We start from the raw sequence: 22,871 nt of genomic DNA on the forward strand, positions 1-22,871 counted from the left end.
TGGTAAGGGATTAATATCCCAAACAAATAAAAAACAGATGCAACTCTATACAAAACTCACAAGCAATCCAAAAAAAAAAAAAATGGGCAGAAGATCTGAATAGACATTTTTCCAAGAAGACATACAAATGGCCAACAGGTACATGAAAAGTGCCCAACGTCCCCAGTCATCAGGGAAATGCAAATCACAACCGCAGTGAGGTATCACCTCACTCCTGTCAGAGTGGCTGTCATCAGAAAGACAAAGACAAAATGTTGGTGAGGATGTGGAGAAAAGGGATACCCTGACCATTGCTGGTGGGGATGCGACTTGGTGCAGCCACTAAGGAAAAGAGTATGAAGATGCCTCAAACATTTAAAAAATAGAACTACCATATGACCCAGCAATTTTCCTTCTGGGTATTTATTTACCTGAAGAAAATGAATACACAAACTCAAAAAGATACCTGTATCCTCATGTTCATTACAGTGTTACTTACAATAGCCAAGATATGGAAACTACCTATCCACTGGTGGATGAATGGATAAGGAAAATGTGCTACACATATGCAATGGAATATTATTCAGAAGGAAATCCCACCGTATGCAACAACGTGGATGGGCCTGCTGGGCATTATGCTAAGTGAAATGGGTGAAGGTGGTCAAAAAATACAAACTTTCTCACAAGAACTGTAACTATTTGTGGCGATAGACATTAGCTAAATGTATTATGGTGATCACTGCACAATATATACATTTATCAAATCATTATGTTGTCCACCTAAAACTGATACAATAGTATATATTGATTAAATCTCAATTTTTAAAAAAAGAAAAAGAATAGGTGAGATTGTTAGTAGCCGCTGGGATCCAGATCTCCCTCTCTAACCTCTGTTTTGATTTTCGTGGTTGTAGCTTTGAGAGCAGGGTGGCCTTTCTGGGGGAGATTGTGGCGGCCACCTGACTTCCAGCTTTCCCTGGCCTTGGTGGCCTCAGATGGCTGGTGCCCATGTAATTAGACCAAAGCCTTGGTCTGTCCTTGAAGAGGAGCCCTGGTGTGGCTTGGCAACCAGTGACCTTGTGAGGCCATGCAGAGTCCTTGGGCATCAGTGGGCGGGGGGAGGAGAAGCCGCACTGGGGTTGAGAAGAGCTGATTCCCCGTTCAGGCTGGCAGGGAAGACAAGGACGGAGGCGGGATATGTGGGGGCACCAGCAGGCCTGGTTGGCCTGGCCCCTCAGCCCCACAGTGAACATTTGCCAGGAGAGAGGCTCTAAGGAAGAAGCCACGCTATTTCCCACGCTCCTCCGGGAGCTGCGGGAAGGAAGGCTGGGTGGGGAGGTCGTGGGAAAGCCTGGAGTGCCATCTGAAAATCTGCACTGTTACCTGGAGGCAGGGCAGGGCTATTCCACCAGGAGATCATGGCGCCCAGATCTAAGCCTGCACTCCCAGGCTCGGCCTCCTGTCTTGCCTGAACCAGCCGGCCTCACCCCCCTTACTCCACTTCGGGGTCCTTGCACCAGCCATTCTGTGTTCTTTGCTGTTCTTCTGAATGCTCCCGGCTCTTTCTTGCCTTTCTGCCAGACATGCACGTACTGCCAGGCACACATACGATGGTGTAAAGCTTCCAGTGGCCCTCGTAATGGCAGCATCCCCCTTGACAGTTGAGGAAACTGAGGCTCAAGGTGAAATCACTTGTCTAAATTCTTATGGGTAAATAGACAACAGATCCAGGGCTCAAACCCAGATTAGTCTGACTCCGAAGTCTGTGCGTCCACTTCTCGGCCATACTCCCTCGCTAGAAAATGATTGAGGACAGAGCTGGGCGGCAATAAGGGAAGAGAACAGAAGGTGCTATCAGCAAGGCCTGGCACAGTTTAGAGGCTTAGAAACAGTGTGTGTGTGAATGAATGAGCAGCTCGGAGAGGAAGGCTATAGGAAGGGCCAGGATGCGCATCTGGATTTGCCCAGGAGGGACAGGTGCTTGACTTTGGGTAGGAAACAGGGCAGAGCTGTGGGCAAGACCAAGTGACTCCAGCTTGCAAAGGGGCCAGGAGTCAGGACAGTGGGTTCACTGTCCATGAACCCGCTGCACGGTGATGGATCGGAGGTGGGCATAAAGGGGAGGCCGAGCTGTCCACAGCCCAGCCTTGCACGGTGCCAGGCACCAGCCTAGACAGGGACTCAGAGGGTCTCCACCACCGTGCACAGATGGAAGGATGCCTGTGAGCTGCGTGTTTGGGAGAAGGGCCATGTCTCTAGGGCACTAAGAGATCTGAAGGGCAAGTCACCATCCAGGCACATAGACCAGGGTTGGCCATGGTGCTGGGTCACCATGGGGAGGCAGGTGGTACCTGGGCTCTGTGCTGAGCCGGTCTCAGGTGACCCACAGATGGTGTGGTCCTGTGACCCATGGAATCCACAGCCCGTCAGGGAGATGGAGATCGGCTGGGAGGCGGGGCTCAGGAAAGGGCACGGAGCCGTCAGGGAGATGGAAAAAGTGATGTCGTTAATGAACAATGTGGCCGAAGGAATGAACTGTAACTTGCTGGATCCAAAAGCACAAACGGGAAAACGGCTGCCAGAGGCCCAGGGTGTGTGATGATGGGCTGCCACCGCCCTGGGGGAGGGGATGAGCCCAGCGGAGAGGCCAGAAGGGAATCACCCCACAGGCTCAGTGGGCCTTTCCTGTCCCTCAATGCCTTGCCAAGCAGGCCTCCGCGGCATTAACACAGGCCTGCTGCATTGAGTCAGGACAGAGCACCTGGCCAGAGAGCCCCGTCCTGTTTCAACCGAGTGGATCTAAGGGGGCAGCCGAGAGGCAGAGGAAAGAGCGTGGGTTTTGGGGTCCACATCCCAGGGCTTCCTGGGTCTGGCCTGGGGTGGAGGTGGGTGGGCTGTTAGAGGCAGAGGTTCCGTGGAAGTTTATAATCTTGAAATGAGTTCCCAGGGGAACGTATGTGTGTGTGGAGGGGTGTCATCTGGCCTAAACTCCCACTTAATGGGTGAGGAAACAGGCCTAGCAAGGGTAAGGGTGAAGGGCATGTGAGATGATGGTGGCGCTTGGGTCCTGATTGAGTGCGAATCTATTGCTGAGTCCCTGACAGGAAGGGACCCTGCCCAGCAAAGACATGATGGGTCCTAGGTACCGGCCAGGGCACCAGACTTGGGAGAAGTACTTGTGTGGACCTTTGGAATCTGGGGAAACTGGAACCTACATCATCATCATCATCATTATTATTATTATTATTATTATTATTATACTAGAGGCCCGGTGCACAAAAATTTGTGCACTGGGGGGGGTGTCCCTCAGCCCGGCCTGTGCCCTCTCACAGTCTGGGACCCCTCGGGAGATAACGACCTGCTGGCTTAGGCCTGTTCCCGGGTGGCAGAGGGCAGGCCCAATCCCTAGGTGCAGCCCCTGGTTGGGCTCAGAGCAGGGCCAATTGGGGAGTTGGGGCACTGCCCCCTGTCATGCACAGAGCAGGACAGATTGGGAGGTTGGGATGCTACCCTCAGTCACACTCAGGATAGGGCTGATTGGGGGGTTGGGGCACCGCCCCCTGTCACACTCAAGGCAGAGTCGATGGGGAGGTTGTGGCACCACCCCCTGTCACCCACAGAGCAGGGCCCATCAGGGGGTTGGGGAGCTCCCCTCTGTCACGCACAGAGCAGGGCCAATCAGGGGGTTGGGGAGCTCCCCCCCCCCCCGTCATGCACAGAGCAGGGCCCATCAGGGGGTTGGGGAGCTCCCCCCCCCCCCGTCACGCACAGAGCAAGGCCCATCAGGGGGTTGAGGAGCTCCCCCCTGTCACTCACAGAGTAGGGCCGATAGGGGAGTTGGCACACAGCCCCCTGTCACACACAGAGCAGGCGGATCAGGGGGTTGGGGCGCCGCCACTGTCAAACTCAGGGCAGGGCCGATGGGGAGGTTATGGCTCTACCCCATCACACACAGATCAGGGCCCCTAGAGGGGGGTGCGGGGGGGGGTGCCACACCCTGTCACGAACAGAGCAGGGCGGATAGGGAGTTTGTGGCTCCACACCCTGTCACACACAGAGCCGCAGGGCAATCAGGGGGTTTGGGCGCTGCCCCCTGTCACGCTGATCCCGGTGCCGGGAGGCCTCTCAGCTCCGCTGATCCCAGTGCTGGGAGGCATATTACCCTTTTACTATATAGAATAGAGGTCTGGTGCACGGGTGGGCTGGCTGGTTCTCGAAACTCTGTATCAACTTCAGCTCTGAGATCCCTGCCGGCTGAAAGCTGGTTTCTGGAGTTTGTTACAATGTTTGAAACTGCAGGCTCAGAGACCTGCAGCGGCAGGCGGGGAACGTTGGTTTCCTCCGTCACTGAAGCAACCAAGCCTCATGTTAGTTTCAAGCTGCCTGGCTGCCTGCCGCCATCTTGGCTGACAGTTAATTTGCATATTGCCCTGATTAGCCAATGGGAAGGGTAGCGGTCATATGCCAATTACCATGTTTCTCTTTTATTAGTGTAGATTATTATTATTATTGTCAAAATTGCTGAGAACCCAGGGAGCCCTGGGCAGGGCTCCAGCTCACCTCCTGGTACCCTGTTGGGCTCAGCCTTCTGCAGAGCAGGGTTCTCTCCTGGGAGTTTTAGGTCAGGGAGTTGTGGGGTCTGGTGGGCTGGGACTCCAGACTGTGGCTGATCTCCAGGGGCTTGATTGGGGGGCGGTACAAATGGCCACACCAAGACCTCTGTCTACCCACCAATGGCGACCCCAGAAATACATTCCCCTGTTGGCCCCGGAAGTCGGTTTTAAGAGCACATCCAGTGTACAAGTTTTCACCGTCATCTCCGTTTTTCTAAGGTGAAAGGATGGCTCCAAGGTTCACCCAGACAGTGAATGGGGGGCGGAGACTCCAGGGCTGTTCCCCACAACACACTGCGGTTTGTGCCTCTCCCTCCTCTCTGTGCACAGAGCGGGCCTGAGCCAAAGCCCGGATCCAGGCACCCCTGCCCCCGGGTCCAGCATGAGAGGCCTCGAGCAGCAGGGAAGGCAGCAGGCGGAGAAACACTGTTCTGTTTTCTTAAGCTCCCAGCTGGGACTGAGAACACCAAATCCTCTTTGAAAAAAACAGAAAGGGCTTAAAAAAATCAAGATATTAACCTTCTGAAACTGAATACACCCCATACAGAGATTAACTTCTTTCCTAAGCATTTCTCTTATTTCTGTACACATCTTAGCTCAGGCCAGCATCATGGCCAGCCTGGATTATGGGTGGGTGGAGAGACGATGGCCTCGTCTCCATCACACATGTACACGTGTACACACCCATGTGCACACACACACCTGGAGCAGCAGAGAGAGCATCGGAGGAACCTGGGTTTTATTTCCAGCTCCGCCCCTGAACCTGGGCCTCAGCTTCCTTACCTGTCAGGGGCGGCTGGAGCAGCCGCCTGCTGACTCCTTCCCAGCACTCTCTCTGGAGCTGCCGGGGCCAGTTCCTGTTGCTTATTTTCCTCTTCCTCCCTCACCCCCACTTCGCAGGCGCCCTGCCTGTTGGTCCGGAACTGCGCCGACAGCCTTGAGGCCTGCAGCAAACATGTGGGGTGGGGCGGGGGGGAGCATGAGAGGCCAGGGCTGTTTGTATGTTACTTCAGCTCAGCGGAAAGGCGTTCCCATGTCTAGCCCCCGGCCTGAGGCCTGAGCACACTGTAGCTGCTCCCTAAGTCCATTTGTGTCCCTTCTACCTCCCTCACCTGGACACCCATCCCCCATGAGGACCGGCCCCTCCATCTGCCTCAGCACTGGAGAGCCACGTTGTTCTCCAGGTGCCTCTCACCTGTGTCACGTGGTTCCAGTCAGAACCCTCGAGTGATTCCCACGCTTTTAGAATGAGGCCCTGGGCCCTGGGCACGGCCTGCAGGGTATTTGCAAACCCTCTCCCCCACCCTCTCCAGCCTGGCTTGAGGTCCACTTGCCCTCCCCCTGCTGGGCTTTGGGAGCCTTTGTTTGGGTCCCCAAACCCACTGTGCTCCTTTTTTTTCTTTTCCAAAATTTTTTTTTATTGAGTTCAGGGAGGAAGGAAGAGAGAGAAAAAAACATCAGCCCTAACCGGTTTGGCTCAGTGGATGGAGCATCGGCCTGTGGACTGAAGGGTCCCGGGTTCGATTCCGGTCAAGGGCATGTACCTTGGTTGAGGGCACATCCCCAGTGGGGGGGGGGGGGGGCGGGGGGGGTGCAGGAGGCAGCTGATCAATGTTTCTCTCTCATTGATGTTTCTAATTCTCTAACCCTCTCTCTTCCTCTCTGTAAAAAATCAATAAAATATTTTTTTTTTTTTAAAAAAGAAACATCAGTGATGAGAGAGAATCATTGCTTGACTGCCTCCTGCATGCACTCCACTGGGGATCGAGCCCACAACCTGGGCATGTGCCCTGACCGGGAAATGAACCTGTGACCTCATAGGTTCATAGGTCAACGCTCAACCACTGAGCCACTTTAGCCGGGCTGCTGTGTTCCTTTTATCTCAGCTGCCAGTGGATTCCTACCTCCCCCCACCTGCTCACACCTGCTCCTCTGCTGGCCCCTTCCTCGGGGAAGTCCTCCTTGACCCAGGGGATGAGGTCTCTCATGGTCCTTGGGCTCCCCTCTCCTCCCAACACCACTATAACAGAAGGACCAGTTGCACCTCAAGGATTGGCTGTCTGTCTCCCCCACTAGACCCCAAGCTCCGGGAGGGCGGGTCAGGTCCGTGTGTCTGGCTCAACGCTGTCTCAGCAGTGCCTGCTCAATGACTGGGGCTCCTTATGTTCCGGATGAACCCATGAATGAATGCGCCTAAAACTGCTCTTTAAAGCCACCTGAAACCAGCCCCAGCACCTTCCGTGAAATCGGGGCATAGAAGCCCCTACACTACCTTCACTCTTCTCTGGGTGGAGAGCTGACTTCCCTAAAGCTTCCCTCTTTCCCTCCTGACTCGGCAGATTCTCAAAACCTCAGTCTCTTTTTAAACTTATCTCTGATCTGCCAACGTCATTGGCCTAATTAAGCAACAGAGTTGGGACCCACAGTTCAGTTCTTTCCACCTTCTGACAAGCCCAAGCATTTGCACACCTTGATTGGATTATGTTCTGTTCTGAGGCTGCAGCAGCTGCGGTTATTGGGGGCACTGGAGAGGAGGCAGCTGTGGGCGAGCCCTGGGTCAGCGAGGACCAGGAGGGGGAGGCTGAGCGTCCACAATGGCCTTGGGGAGAGGCGGGCCACTGCAGTGCCTGGTTCTGGCTGGAGCAGAGGTTGTAAGAATCCCTGTTTGACAGTTCGGTCCATATTCCTCAAGATATTCTCATGGAACAAAAGTTCCCTGAGATATTCTACAAAGAAAGAATCCTGTGCTCACATGCATTTGGGAAGCTCGGAGCATCACTCAGTTCTGTACACGCATCAGAAGCCAACTCTGCTGACTTAGCTGATAAGGGATTTATTCTATGGACCTTGGGTAGCTCACAGAATCTCCTGTGGGGTCAGAAAACCAAGGTCAGAGACAAAACATCTTCTAGGTCGATGCCCAAAGCCATATTGCAGGACCGACCTCAGGAAGACCCCACTGTGACCACCACAGATACTTTAGCTTGTGCCACCAGCGCCACCAACATTGGGTGTTGCCTCGAGAACCATTCCCCGTGTGGCCTGTGGAAACAGATCGTGGCTGCTGCCACCGTCCTCACCAGAAGGGTTCTGCAGAGCCCTTGCTGCTCTGCACCACAAGTTTTGGGTCCAAAGCCTGGGGAAATGCGTCTAGTTGGCGGAGTGAGGCCGTGTGCCCGCACCTGAGCTCAAGAGAGGCTGGGACAGTGTGAATCGGCCCCTTTCAGCTGCTGGGCTGGGAGGCAGCCGCTGTTTCACAACATGGGGAATCCTCCCGCGAGGGAAGGGGGAGCAGATGCTGAGTGGCCCCAGAGAATGACGACTGCTCTCCCCCTGCGGACCTGACACACTTCCTGTGGGAGTTGGCAATGCTCCGGGGTTTCTCAGTCTCAGTGCTGTTGACATTTTGGGCCAGATTTCTTTTGCGGGGATGGGGGTGGGGTGGGGTGGGGGAGGCTGTCCCGTGTGCATTGTAGAATGTTTAGCAGCATCCAGGCCTCTACCCACCAGATGCCAGGAGCACCTCTCCCCTTGTGACAACTAATGTCTAAATACACTATCCCCTGGGAGATATCTTGCCCCCGTGAGAACCACCGCTCTAAGAGATCTTCGAGAAATTCGTAATATGTTGGAGGATTGGTTTGACCTGGTTTCCCAAACTTACTTGGCCATGGAAACATTTTCCCCCTCTGATACCCTTGGACTTTGATTCACAGAACTTACTTCGGGGAGTGCCGGGCTGGTCACTGCGGACCTTGTTCTACAAGTTTCACGAAGGTAAAGGTTGTGCAGGCCAAGTGGCACTGAGGTCTCCCGTCATCACCTTCCCCACCTCCACCTCTGTGAGCACCGGGGGTGGGGGGGGGGGTTGGGAGGGGGCGCTCCTGAGGTCCAGCCCTGGGGAGGCCCAGGCTCCGGGGAGTTAGCTAGGACTCTGGGAAACACCCCCAGGGTCCCAGCGAAGAGACTGGAGAGTGTCACTCACCTTGTAGAGTCAGTCTTTTCTCCTTGGCCTGCAGACCCAGGGGCTACTCTAACCACTAGGGATACTTTCTTGGGGTCAGACCTCCTGCCTGTGGCTGCCCCGTGCAGTGCCCTGCACAGTTTGACAAAGAGCCCACAAGCTTCAGACTCCAGCCCAGCCAGCCTTCAAAACATAGGCCCAGCCTCCTAGGCTGTGTTTCACACATATTCACCAGGTCCAGGACTTATCACTGCACAAGGAATGCCCCAAGGTTAGGTCTGCCTCCACCCAGGAAACAGCCCCAACCACCATGATGTGAGAGGAGGGGTCTCAGGCCCTTGGAGGGGGGGCCACCACCCACTGGCCTTGCCTTTGGGAAGGAGCTGTTGGAATCGCTGCTGCCAGGCCCGGAAAAGGAGCGTGGGGAAGCGTGTGTCCTTGGCAACTCAGCTGTCCATTCTGGGGCCTTCTCCTGGGGCCTGGCAGTTTCCCCACAGATGGCTCAGCTCCCGCTTACAGCCTCATCTGTGGGACTCTCTCACGTGACTTCTGGAGTCTCTCGGTGACCTTGGCTCTTGACCTTGGGGAAACTGGTACTGTGGAAGTGGAATCCTGTCGGGGTTAGACAAACCTGTGTTTGATCTTGGTTGCACCACTTACCGGTGGAGTGACCTTTGGCATGTCATTCTTCTCTCTGAACCTCAATTTCACTGTCTGTGTAGATTTTTAAAAAACACTTTCTTGTTCCTATATTCTAGAATTCTGTATTTTAAGCACTAACAGGTGGCTCCTGGGTGGGGCTCCCTGGAGCCTCCCTGAGAATTAGGGACCCTTGCTCTGGACCCCAGGGTGCATCTTCACGGCGCAGGGGAAACAACTGGAATGGAAAAAAAAAAAAAGCTTAAAAATGCCTTGGATCCCAACCAGCCGGAGGATGCGCAAATGGAAAATTCCTGCTGAGTGTCAGAGGCCCACCTGGCCCGGGTGACAGCCAGCTCAGCCAGGCATGCAGGCCCTACCGCCACTTTAAGACAGCACTTTCCTGCCCTGGCCAGACCTCACCAATGCTTGGCCTTGGAAAGGGGGCAGGGGTGTAGGGTCCTTGGCCGGGCGCAGGAAAGCTTCCCGTGTCTCAATTGCTGAGTAGCAGTAGGGTGAGCTGAAATAGAAAGGGGCAGCGAAAGGCCCAGGTTCGGCCCCTGTCTGCCCTGAACCTGTCTCTGTGACCCAAGAGTAGCCATGTCCCCAATCTGGGCCTCAGGGGGTGGACAGGGAGCCCCAGCATACCACTGCAGGAGGCCTACATTCCCTCAGGGATTCTACATCTGCCTTGGGTGAGACCAAGGCCTCTTTCAGGGGCTGGACCTGGGGCAACTCTCAGAAGACTTAAGCTCATGGTTTGGGGAAGTCAACCAAGCAGCTGTAACTAGGACTGATGGCTCTCAGTGCCCCCCGAGGTCCACCGGGGTGATCTCTGACAGGCAGGGGCAGGGAGAGTGTAATGAATGGACTCATCCCACTGGAAGCCTGGGGGGCAGACGGGGTTGGGGGGTGATGGGCCTGGGAGAGGTAAGAGGAGCCCTGAGCCAAGGGGCATTTGGGGGAAGGTCCCTGAATCTAGAAACCCCCCAGGGACCAGGCCTCATGCTCTGATGTGGGCTGGGAAGGTCAGTGGGCCTCACGTGGCCAGTATAGCGTGGCCCTCAGACTTTGCGCCAATCCCACATTCACGGCCTCAGCTGTCTAGTTGGTCCAGCGACAGACCCTCGTTAGGGTTGAACTCGAAAATGAACAAGGGGGAGATTTACCCTAAAGGACTTCACAGAAGAGAAAGAGGAAGTAAAGATGAACAAGAGCCGCCAGGAATTTGTCCAGGGACAGAGGGGCTCACAGGGCACCGTGAGGGGCGACTTGGGGTGAGATGCGGAATTGGAGGGACGTTTCTTTGCAAAAGCTTCAAGAGGCCCTTTGCAGGAGGTGTGAAATAGCCTGGAATGTTCTGGAAATTGCAAACATGGGCTTGGGTTTAAAGCCTAAGCTTTGGTTTGGAGTCACAGGCAAAGTTTGGAACCTCGGCTGTGCTATCCACTGTCGGTGTCAGCCTAGGCAAGTTATTAAACTTCTACGAAATTGTTTCCTTATTTGTAAGATGAGATGATAATATTTACCACCACCGGGTCATTGTGGGAATTAACTGAGGTCATTTATTCAGAAAAGTATATTTGGGGCACCTACTATGTGCCAGATACTGTCCCAGGCATGAGGAGGCACAAGTGAATGGGATAGGTCAGGCCTCTGTCCTCCTGGCGCTTATATTCCGTGAAGGGGACAAACAGTGAACAAATGAAATCATGGCGTGGTATCAAGTAACCGTAAGTGGCTGGAACTAAGCAGGTGCTTGGGATGGGCTGCCCAGGAGCAGTCCCTGAGATGAGGACTTGTTAAGTGCTCCCAGGGAGGTAGCAGGAAGAGGAGAAGCAGGCAGGAAAGGGAGGACGCCACGCTAGGAAATAGACAGTCGCAGGGAGGACAGCCTCAGCCTGACCCTGCAGGGGCTCCGGAATGTTAAGTTATGCTCAGGGGTCCCAGTCTAGACAAGGCAAGATCCCATGAGCTTGTGTGTGATTAGGACAGAGCCTGGCATACGTAACTACCATCAACTGAGTGCCCCTCCTGCCTAGACGTCTAGGCATCATCATCCCCCTCCCTCACCGCCGTGTGACTCAGTGGTCCAGAACAACTTGTAGTTTCCCCGAACGCTCTACATCCTCTCACACTGGGCACCTCTGCCCGTGCTGTTCCTTCCTGGAATACAGTCTCCTCATTGCTCTCCCTGGAAATTCTTAGTCATTCCTCAAGTCTCAGGTCAAATGCTACTTCTCTGTCTGGAAGGACTCCCCCAGGTCATCCTGGAGACCTGCTCCTGCATAACCCTGGATTGGTACAGTCCACCCCTGGGGCAGTAACGTTGCTTTGGAACTGCCTGTTCATGAGCCTGCCTGCCCAACACCTGTGAGCACCCTGATGACTGTGGACACGTTTTCTTCCAGCTTTGGGTCTCCAGACTGTTGGGCACACACTAGGCCAGTAGGAAACAGCTGCTGAATGAATAAATGGCTCTGAGACTTAGTAGCTTTGTAGCTTTGGTGAGTCAAATAATTTCTCTGAGCCTCAGTTTCTCCCTCAGTAATTATAGCTACCCCTATCATCATATTTTAGGAGGTCAAATGAAAGGATAAATATATACTCTAAAGTGTTAGCCATATATATATATATTTTTTTAAATAAAAAGGTAGATGAGAAAAGATGCAGTCTAGAGCTTAGCAGTGGCTGTGAGGACCCAAATGGCTCCAGAAGGTCTTGGGCCAGTCCAGAAGACCTCTGGAGAGCATTCCAATAGGAGAGCTCCGGCTACAAAAATTAATTACTTTCCTATATATCAACAATGAACCATTAGAATTTGATATTTAAAAACACAATACCCTTTATCTTAGCACAAAAGAAAGAAAGAAAAGAAAGAGAAAACCAGACTTAAGCATAAAGCTAACAAAATATGTGAAGAATATACATGAAGACTACAAAACTCTGATGAAAGAAATCAAAGAATATCTAAATAATGGAGAAATATTCCATGTTCATGGATAGGAAGAGACAAAATTGTTAAAATGTTGATTCTTTCCAACTTGACATATAGATTCAATGCCATCCCAATTAAAACCTCAGCAAGTTATTTTGTGGATATCAACAAGCTGATCAAAAATTTATATTGAAAGGCAAAAGACCCAGAATAGCCAACACAATCCTGAAGAACAAAGTTGGAGAATTGATACAACATGACTTCAAGACTTACTGTAAACTTGCTGATCAAGACGTGGTATTTATAGAGGAATAAATACATCAGTGAAACAGAGTAGAACAGAGTTCGACAAAGGAGCAAAGGCAATACAATGGAGAAAGGATAGTCTTTTCAACAAGTGGTGCTGGGACGATCAGACATACACATGCAAAAACAATGAATCTAGACACAGACCTCACACTCTTCACAAAAATTAACTCAAAATGGGTCATAGACGTAAGTGCAAAATATAAAATTATAAAATTTCCAGAAGTTAACAGGAGAAAAATCTGTTTCTAGAAGTTAACAGGAGAAAACCCACTGACCTTGGGTTTGGCAATGATTTTTGAGATATGAGACCAATCCATGAAAGAAAAAATTTGCTAAGCTGGACATCATTAAAAATGAAAAACTTCTGCTCTTTGAAGGATACTGTTAAGAGAATGTAAAGACAAGCCACAGGCTGAGAGGAAAATCTTTGCAAAAACACATATCTCATAAAGGACTTGTGTCCAAAATATACAAAGAACTCTTAAAACTCAACAATAAGAGAACAACCAACCCAATTAAAAAATGGGCAAAATAATCTGACCAGACACCTCAACAAAGAAGACATACAGATGGCAAATAAGCTAATGAGATGTCTAACATTATGCATCATCAGGGAACTACAAATTAAGACAATGAGATACCACTACACATCTATTAGAATGGCTCTACTCCCAAACACTGACAACACCAAATGCTGATGAGGATGTGGAGAAACAGGAGCTCTCATTCATTGCTGGTAGGAATGCAAATGGTATAGCCACTTTGGAAGACAGTTTGGCAGTTTCTTTAAAAACTAAACATAGGCCTACTATACTACCCAGCAATCTCACTGGATTGAAAACTTTTCCTATGTAAAACCTTCACACAAATGTTTATAGCAGCTTTGCTCATAATTGCCAATAATTGGAGGCAACTGTGATATCTTTCAATAGGTAAAGGGATAAAGAAACTACGGTGCATCCATACAGTTGAATATTTTTCAATGATAAAAAAGGATCTATCAAGCTGTGAAAAGACACGGAAGAACCTAAAATGCATATTCAGTGAAAGAAGCCAGTTTGAATAGGCTACATACTATATGATTTCAACAGTATGATGTTCTAGAAAGGGAAAATCTATAGAGACAGTAAAAGAAAGATCAATGGCTGCCACAGGTTCTGGAGGAGAAAGGGAGGGATGACTAGATGGAGCATAGGGCATTTTTAGGGCAGTGAAACTCCTCTGTAGGACACTGCAATTAGTAGTAGATACATGACATTATGCATTTGTCAAAACCCATAGAGCTGTATAGCAGAGAGCCAACACTAATGTAAACTATGGACTTTAGTTAATAATAACGTATCAATATTGATTCATCAATTATAACAGGTGTTAATAATAGAGAAACTTTCTGCTCATTTTTTCTATAAGCATAAAACTGCTCTAAAAATAAAGTCTATTAACAAATTAAAAATAATTAATATACTTGGTGAAAATTTGGCAGCAAATGTAACGGACAATAATAATATGGCGAACATACATTCTAGTTTTCTCAGGGCAGTTTTGGTTTATGCTTGTTGTTTTGGTGTTCCATCTGGTTTAGTATTTGTCATTCTCAAAAGTGTTTTGGTATGAACAACATATTATATGGTAACTCTAGATCAGCAGTTCTCAACCTGTGGGTCGCGACCCCTTTGGTGGTCGAATGACCCTTTCACAGGGTCGCCTAAGACCATCCTGCATATCAGATATTTACATTATAATTCATAACAGTAGCAACATTACAGTTATGAAGTAGCAACGAAAATAATTTTATGGTTGGGTCACAACATGAGGAACTGTATTTAAAGGGCCAGAAGGTTGAGAACCATTGCTCTAGATAAAAGGTTAATATTGACTAGAGGCCCAGTGCACAAAATTAGTGCAGGGGTTGGGGGGGTCCCTCAACCCAGTTGCACCCTCTCGCAATCCGGGACCGCTGGCTCCTAACCACTTGCCTGCCTGCCTGCCTGCCTAATAGCCCCTAACCACTCACTTGCCTGCCTGATCACCCCTAACCGCCTCTGCCTCGGCCCCCGCCACTGCAGCTTCTCCTGGAAAGATGTCCGGAATGACATCTGGAAGGTCGTTTGGCTGTTGAGTCTAATTAGCATATTACGCTTTTATTATTATAGATAATATATAATGAACTCCTATAAATCAATAAGAAAAGACAATCCAGGAGATTTGGCAATATAGATGAATATGAATATTAGTTTGCTAGGGCTGCCATAAGAAAATAGAAAATATTGGGTGGCTTAAACAACAGAACTTTATTTTTTTGCACTTATAGAGGCTAGAAGTCCAGGATCAAGGTGTTGACAGGTTCGGTTTCTTCTCTTTCCTTGGCTTGCCGACGGCTGGCTTCTCACTGTGTCCTCACATGGTCTTTCTTCTATACACACAAATGTGTGTGCTAATCTCTTCTTATAAGGACAAAAGTCACATTGGATTAGGGCCTACCACATGACCTCATTTTGCCTCAATTACTGCCTTAAAAGCCCTATCTCTAAATAAAGTCACATCTGAGGTGCTGGGGATTAGGACTTCAACTTATGAATTTGGGGGGGAACATAATTCAGCCAAAAACAATAGACAATTCACAGGAGAAGTACAAGTGGCTTTAAATATATGTCAATATGGTTCATATCATTAAAAAAAAAACAGAGACATGCAAATTAAAAACAATAACTGACAACTTCCCCAATAAAATGACAAAAAAAATAATAAAAGAAGATTGATTCTGTGTAAGGTTGGCAAGGAGTAGGGAACTGCCATTTCTTGGTGGAAACAAATTGATACAGCTTTTTTTGGAGGGCAACTTGGCAGACTCTATCAAAATGAAAAAGTGCTTACCTTTGACCCAGAAGTTTCACTTCTGAGGCTTGATTCTACAGAAATACTCACAGAGAGAGTAAGAAGCTTGCATAAAGATGTTAATTACAATGTTTTTGGTAATATTTAAAAATGAAAAAATATTTAAATTTTTATCGCTAAGTAAATAACTATGATACATCCATACTATGGAATATTATACTGGGGTTAAAAAGAATGAGGTAGACCTATGATAAAATAAAATAACAAGACACATTAGATAACTCAAAAAAAGAGAAAATTGAGAACAAAGACAGACGGTACACATAGAATACAAGTAGCAAAATGGCAGATTTAAACTTAGCCATATCAACAATCACATTAAATGTAAAATGGTTTAAACACCTCAATTAAAAGAGATAGATTATGAGATAAATGTATATGCACCTAAAAAGAAAGCTTCAAAATACATGAAGGGAAAGAAAACTGCAAAGAGAAAGACAAAGCCACAATTGTAGTCAGGATTGCAAATCCTCTTGTTCTCAATTCGTAATTTTCTATGCTTGTTAAATGGGCCTTTCTTTATCTCTGTAAACACTTAATTGAACCTAAGGTTCTTTACAGGTCATTTTTTAGTCTCTAATTCCTCTGGTGTGAATGATTCCATTTGTTAAAGCCATGAATAGTCTGACTTGGCATTGGATTTCCCCATATCTATGCTAATAAAAGAGAAATATGCAAATTGACCGTACCTTTGTGACACCCACCAGCCAATCAGGAGTGGGCATGCAAATTAACCCAACAAAGATGGCGGGTTAATTTGCATACACAAGCGTCCCGCCCCGCCCCAGGTGCTCCGGGCCTCTGGGCAGTGTGGGAAGGCAGAAAGACGGCTCTGGGCTGGAGCGAAGGCGGTGCCAGCAGCCAGGGGAAGGAAGGCCCATTCTTGCACGAATCTTAGTGCATCAGGCCTCTAGTATTTTATAATTTGTGTGTGTGAGTTCCTCTTCAGCAGGGGTTATTTTTCACAACAATCTTGTAACTGCTCTGAGTTAGTAAGGCTTTTTGGGGGGGTGATTTCACTATTGCCTGTTTCTATTCTTTTTGGGGTTTGATCCTTTTGACTCTCTAAAGACGTAGGTTTCTGTTTCATTCTGGTGCCTAGAATTTTTCTTGCTTTTGAGCTCAGCTATGCTTTAAAATAGAGTTTTGAAGAATTTTCAAAATTTCACTTTTTGTAGCAGGTTTGGAGAATTTTCATATCTGATTAGTCTTTGGTTTTGATTGGATGTATCAATAGGTCTCCCCATGACAAACCTTTGAAATCAGCCTTCACCCAATTGCTCTCCTTATTGTCCTTTGTCCTGGAATTATAAAATTACTTTGTAATGGGTTTATAATAAGTTGTTTTTTTTCTAAAACTGGAAAAAATGTCATTTAGGATTATAAACTGCCTTTTAGGATGGAGACTAAAATTTGCTTTATGGAAGATGTTTCTTTGTTTTGGAGCATACCACTTGAGTTGGCTCTTTCAGCTATGCTAATAGAAAGCAAGGGCCTACTTATCATTCTTGGAGACTATGAGAAAGTACTGATGGGGCCTTAATGGGGATTTCTTAGTCCGAAATGTTAATACCCTTTAGTAATGTACATTGAATGAATTTGTGGAATTCTGCCTCTGAAGTTGTTTTATTTAGACTGGCCAGGAGGTCAGGTGTAGAACCCTGCCTCTGAGCATCTCCTAATTTGGAATCAGACTACCCTATACCTGAACTTGGTGTGTTCTTGCAAAGTGGGGTGTGTTTCTCTGGATCAGTTGTTTGCACAAGATGAGGGCTGGAATGGAGAAAGATGTGGGAGAGAAGTACTCACTTCCTCACCGAGACCGGAGAACACAACTGTGCAAATGACCCAGACTGGGTCCTGTCCAGCCCAACCTGGACTTGGGAGTTGGAGTCCCACATGAGGTTCGATTTTAACCTGACGCCCAACATTCAAAAGATGTCCTGACAGGTATTTTGTTTTGATGTCCCTATTGTCAGTAATGCATTGCGTGGAAGAGGCAAATTCTGGGGCGGGACAGGAGGGCTTGGGGGGCTGATCTTCAGTGTGAGCAAGAAGGAAAAACTATGTTGTTCTCTATAATCCACAAATGAGTGAGATCATGTGGTATTTATCTTTCTCTGACTGGCTTATTTCACTTAGCATAATGCTCTCCAGTTCCATCCATGCTGTTGCAAAAGGCAAGAGTTCCTTTTTTTTTACCGCAGCATAGTATTCCATTGTGCATATGTACCACAGTTTTCTAATCCACTCATCTGCTGATGGGGGGGATGAGGACACATTTGTAATACCTTAACTAATAATAATAAAAAAAAGAAATTAAAAGAACAACAACAACAAAAAACCAAAAAAAAAAAAAAAGAAGGAAAAACTACTTCTAGCAGCTGGGGTGGGAGGGGGGTGGGGCATCAGACCTGAGCTCCAAGGAAGGGGAATGGTTGCCGGATGCCTGTGGTGGGAGGAGATTCATCCCTGACCACACGGAGGCAGTTGGCAGGTGAGTTGGGCAGTGGGTTTGGGAAGAGCTTTGAATTTAGTGTGGGTTCTCAGCAGAGCTGCTTCTAAAAACAGTGTAGGGGTACTTTCTCATATGCGCTTCCTTGAGTCCCCTTAAGATTTCAGGCAATGTTTTGAACTTGCCTTTGGTCTAGAGAACTAGGAGGGAACCTGGAGGGTGCTTTGGGGGGTGGGGGGAGGACAGAGGCCTGCCTGGCTCTAGGTGCAGTGGTGCTGGGGGTGGAGGAGAGAATTGGGCAGAGAGTGTTAGGAGGTGGAGCTGAGTGGGAGCCAGGGCCAATGCCTGGAGGGCTTGGCAAGCCCTTAGAAAGGATTGGACTTCATCTTTCAGGCCCTGGGGAGCCACTGAAGGATATTAGGCAAGATGGTGATGTGAGCAAACTTACATTATTTAGAAAGAAAAATAACCCAGGCCATCTCATAACTTTGCAGACAGCGTAGTGGAATCTGCTCTTTGTTTGGCTGGCACCTCCTATTCTCCTGCGGTAATATAACCTCTCTTCCCTGTGGGCACCTGTTCCATGTGATTTGGGGAGAGCTGATTGCAATTTTCTCAAAACAGGGAGTGTGCCTGTGACCCAGGCCTGGCCAACAGGCACACCTGACCTCCTGGCCACAGATACTGGATCAGGGAGGGGCCTGTGCTTCTAATTTGGGCCAGTGAGTCGAACCCAGGACTTTTCTGACAGCTGTTAGGAAAGACCATCTCTTTCTGGTGAGGGCCTTTAAACTGATAGGATATGAATCGAGGGCTCCTGGTGGCCAAGAAGGCTTCCTGCTCCATGGAAAGAAAATATTTGAGAGATGGCATGAGACAGAGCCCTCAGAATGTAATTTGAGGTACAGGATTCGGCCAAGGGTAATGCCAAGAAGAAAGGCAGTTGGAGGAGAGAGAGCAGGGAGAGAGGAAGGGAGAGAGAGAGAAATAGAAAGAGAGAGAGAGAGAGAGAGAGAGAGAGAGAGAGAGAGAGAGAGAGAGAGAGAGAATGAATGCCCCAGGGACTTCGTTGAACTACTGGATCAAGCCATTCCTGAGGCTACTTAATCAATCCTCCCTTTATCACTAGCCAATGCATTTGGTGCATTGATCTTACTTATAAGTCAGAGTTCTCACTAACAGTTGTGCATTCTCCCTGATTTGCTCTTCCCTGGAATCAATATTCTCAATGTATCTGACATTTGAGATGGCTTCTAGATCCCTCCCACCGGGGTCAGACTCTTCGGGATGGAGTGTCCACACCCGTGTCCCTGGGGACCTTTGCTCTTAGAGTCATAATTCAATAAAGTACATGTTGGACTCTCCTCTGAAGAAATGGAGCTATAAGGTTGACACCTGTGGGTCAGGCGCTGGGGAGGCCGTCTGGAGGGACCCCGGTCATGGCAACATATGCTTGAGGCATCTATATTTTTATAAAGAATGAAGCAACTTGGCAACTGGAGTTCTCAGAGGCTTGCACCTTGAACAACGTCAGTTTCAGAGAGGGAAGTGGAAAGGAGTGTGTCCTCGTTTCCGGCCCAAAGGATCCCAGGGCTGCCCTGAAATATAGATGAAACCACTCAGTCATCTTAACTGGCTGTTAGTGAGCCGATCTATAATTTAAAGGAGGCTTTAAGAAATTGCAAGAGGAAGAGAGCAGGGAGACACTGGGCCAGACCTGTCCTTAGCACAATCTCAGGGTGTGTGTGTGTGTGTGTGTGTGTGTGTGTGTGTGTGTGTGTGTATGTAAGGAAATAGCCGCTTCCTTCCAGATCCTGCAAGGGTTCTCGGCTAAGGTGAGCCGAGGTCCTGCCTGCACAGCACAGGCCTGGATGTACATACACTCTTAGACGACCCATCTCCTCAAGTGCCCTCACAGACCGCTCTGAACTCACATGTCCTCTTTCTTCTTCCTGACCACTTGGTAAGTCACACACAAGATTCGAATCACAAGGTCTCCCACTTTGGGTGTTCCCAAGCCCTATGGCCTTAGGGAGTCTTTCAATAGCCAAGAGAACATGGGTCAGACCCTCAACCCACAAGAGAGGGAAGCCAGGCTTTCCTGCAATACTTCTGGGGATTTGATCACAACCCTTCTCTCCGTTTCTATTGAATTCCCTCCTCCCTGCCTCCCTCCGTCCTTCCTTCCCTCCCTCCTTTCCTTCCTTCCTTCCTTCCCTCCCTCCCTCCCTCCCTCCCTCCCTCCCTCCCTCCCTCCCTCCCTCCCTCCCTCCCTTTCCTCCTTTCTCTCCCCTCTTTTTCTTTTTGCCCCTGAGGTTGTTTTCTTCTCTCTGTTTTGTGCCAAGACAAATGTAAAGCGTAGTTCCTTTTCCTTGATTTCCCCAAAGTAGCCCCAGTGCAGGGCACATGTAACACGTCTTCCTTACATATAATTGAGAGAGCTGCATGGAGTCTTAGCACAGAAAACACCTTAATGTTGAATGTCAGCTATTCCCTTGGCCATCCCGCCCCCATCAGACATCTTGTCCCCCCCCCCCCCCCCCCGCCCCCAGCATCCTGGATCCCCAAGGCCAACAGTTGGCTCAGCCTCTTCCCCTCCCGCTCAGAGCTGCACAGCCTCTGCCCCTGTTCTCCACCCCCCGCCCCCCCCCTCCCCGCCCGGCGCTCTTCACCCCCAGCCTCCCATAGCATCGATTTCTCCTGTGGGGCAGCTCATCCCCACCCCCTGCCTGAGGCTGCCTCTGGGCCAATCTCTGCCGGCACAGAACACATTAAGGACCAGCTTTGAAATTACTTTTTTCTTTAACACAATCAAATTATTCCTCTTAACTCCTTCCCCTCCCAGTTGTCTCTGCAGGCACATAAAGATTCCTCACCCCTTTGATATGAATTACGCCACCCCCTCGGAAGGCAGCCGTGGGGCGATGCTGTGGGTTGTTTACATTGCAGCTTTTTCTTTCCTGTTGCTCAAGTCTAACTACAGCCCAGAGATGTTTCCATCACCCCACCTGCTCCTTTGATACATCCTTCCCCCTCGGGCCCCGCCTCTCCCTCATCAGCACCTCCTTAGCTCTGCCCTATCTCCCAATACAAGAGCCTTCTGGAAACAGCCTAAGCCTATATCCCACCAGCCATGCGGTGCTTTGACCCACAGGCGGTCCTCTTTGCCGTCCTCCATCGAGGTCTTAGGAGCCCTGCTGCTTGCCTGGGGTCATGGTCTCTATATGGCTGAGGATCTCCCAGTGCATGACTCACACCCAGGGCCCCGAGCCCTCCACGATTAAGGAACGGTGAGCCCTGGTGAGTTCCCAGAATGCACTGGCGCACCCAGCTGATGGGAAGCATCAAGAAATGGCATCTGTCTGAATCAGAACCCCACTGCATCCCGGCCCTGCAGGGGAGCAGTCAGACTGGAATGTGGTCCCCAAGTGCTGCACCAACTACAGGCCTGGTCCCTCCACTCCTTGGGCGGCCCCCGGGTTCCCTCGCCAGGTAGCCTGGGGAGGAGAAAAGAGCGCGGGCATGAGGGTCAAGACACAGGCTTCTGGGTCAGTGCTGCCATAAACTCATTCCAGCCATTGGACAGCTCCTGCGCCCATGTGGGTCTCTGTCTCTTCATCTGAAAAATGGGGGGGGGGGGGGGCAGGTGAGGCTGAGACACCTGGAGGGCAGTCCTGCGAGTGGACCATCTGAACCTTAGGCAGGAGCTTGTTTTGGTGCCTGAAGCCAGGCCCACCTGCAGGGCCAGAGGCTGTGCAGCTCTGAGCGGGAGGGAAAGAGGCTGAGCCAACTGTTGGCCTTGGGGACCCAGGATGCTGGAGTCAGGACGGACTGAAGGGAGTGAGTGAGAGCCACTCGGGCTGAGGCTGAGAGACAGGCAGGGCCTCGAGGGCCATGGTGAGGAGTCGGCGTTTTGCTGCAAGTCCAGTGGAAGACCACTGAGAGGTTTGCAGTAGCGGCCTGGCCAGATCACTCTGCCGCTGTGGGGAAATGGACTAAGGGGAGGCCGAGGGGAAGCAGGGGGACGTGCCAGGAGGCTAGGTCAGTGGTCCAGGCAAGAGACGGGGGGGCGGGGGGCAGTAGTGGAGGTGGAGAAATGTGCATGGATTCAGGGTACGTGGGGGGAGGGGCAGACATGGTCAGGTGCTGCAGTAAGTATGGTGGTGGTGAGGGTGCTGCACAGCCCGGGTCCCTCAGCACCCAGTTTAGGGCTGTTCTCACTAGCACTCAGGGACTTCTTCTGGCCATTTACACGTCAGTGGGGCTCAGCCAGCCTCCGAGGAAGGATGGTCAGGGGGTGAGGGGCTTGCCAAACTTGGCTGCCAGCTTAGAAAGCGCCTCCTTCGGAATGACATCAGGGAGGGTAAGACCTGGTGGAAACAGAAAGCGAGGGAGCCTGTGGCAAGAGGGTATAGCTTGTCTTTCCCCCTCCAGGATCAGCTCAGAGTCAGGACACCCCGAATGTCAGCAGCCTCCAGTTCCCGAGCAATCCATCAGCTGCCCGTTCCCTGCAGCAGTGAGGAACAGCTCCCAGCTGGCCGCCCAGCTCATTCAGGAGCCCTCGCTTCCTGACGATGGTTCCTGCTCAGCTTGGGCTGCTCCAGCTCCCAGGGGGGCCGAGGGTTGGTCAGGTCTGGCAGGCGGGGCAGCTCAGTCAGGTGGGTTTGCCTGAGAGAAGAGGGGAGCTCTTTTAGGGAAAGGGATGGAGGTGGAGTCACGTGGAACAGGAGAAGCAGGAGAACAGCAAATAAGGGCTTGGTGTGAGAGGAGTGGGCTATTTGCTAAATAAAATTTAAGTCCTTGCCATGGTTTCTGCCAGGAGGAGGGAAGTGGCTGATGAAAACCATATGTCTCTCAGTGGAGGGAGGAGCCGGCTGTGTGTGTGAGAATGGCCTCCCATGCAATGGAAAAATCTCGATTATAAAGAATACAACGTTAAGAGGCACTCTGAGACGAACCATATTTCGCAATTAAGTAGTTTACAAGGTCAGCAAAGGAAGGACACAATAAGCCAGCCGAAAAAGGTCTTGCTCAACACCAAAACGTGTTCCAACGTTCAGTGTTATAGTCTGAAACGGT

The 22,871-nt window shown here is 50.0% G+C and overlaps 1 protein-coding gene across 1 annotated transcript in view; it reads left to right on the forward strand.

Annotated features, from left to right (window-relative positions):
• Positions 1-7,508: 7,508 nt before the first annotated feature.
• Positions 7,509-22,871, forward strand: part of CIB4 (calcium and integrin binding family member 4) — a 65,419-nt gene continuing 50,056 nt past the window's right edge. Inside the window, exon 1 of the mRNA XM_059660674.1 lies at positions 7,509-7,679. Coding sequence (XP_059516657.1) covers positions 7,509-7,679 — 171 coding nt within the window. The remainder of the gene's footprint in view (positions 7,680-22,871) is intronic.

The sequence above is a fragment of the Myotis daubentonii genome, chromosome 12, assembly GCF_963259705.1.
Source record: "Myotis daubentonii chromosome 12, mMyoDau2.1, whole genome shotgun sequence".
NCBI lineage: Eukaryota > Metazoa > Chordata > Mammalia > Chiroptera > Vespertilionidae > Myotis > Myotis daubentonii.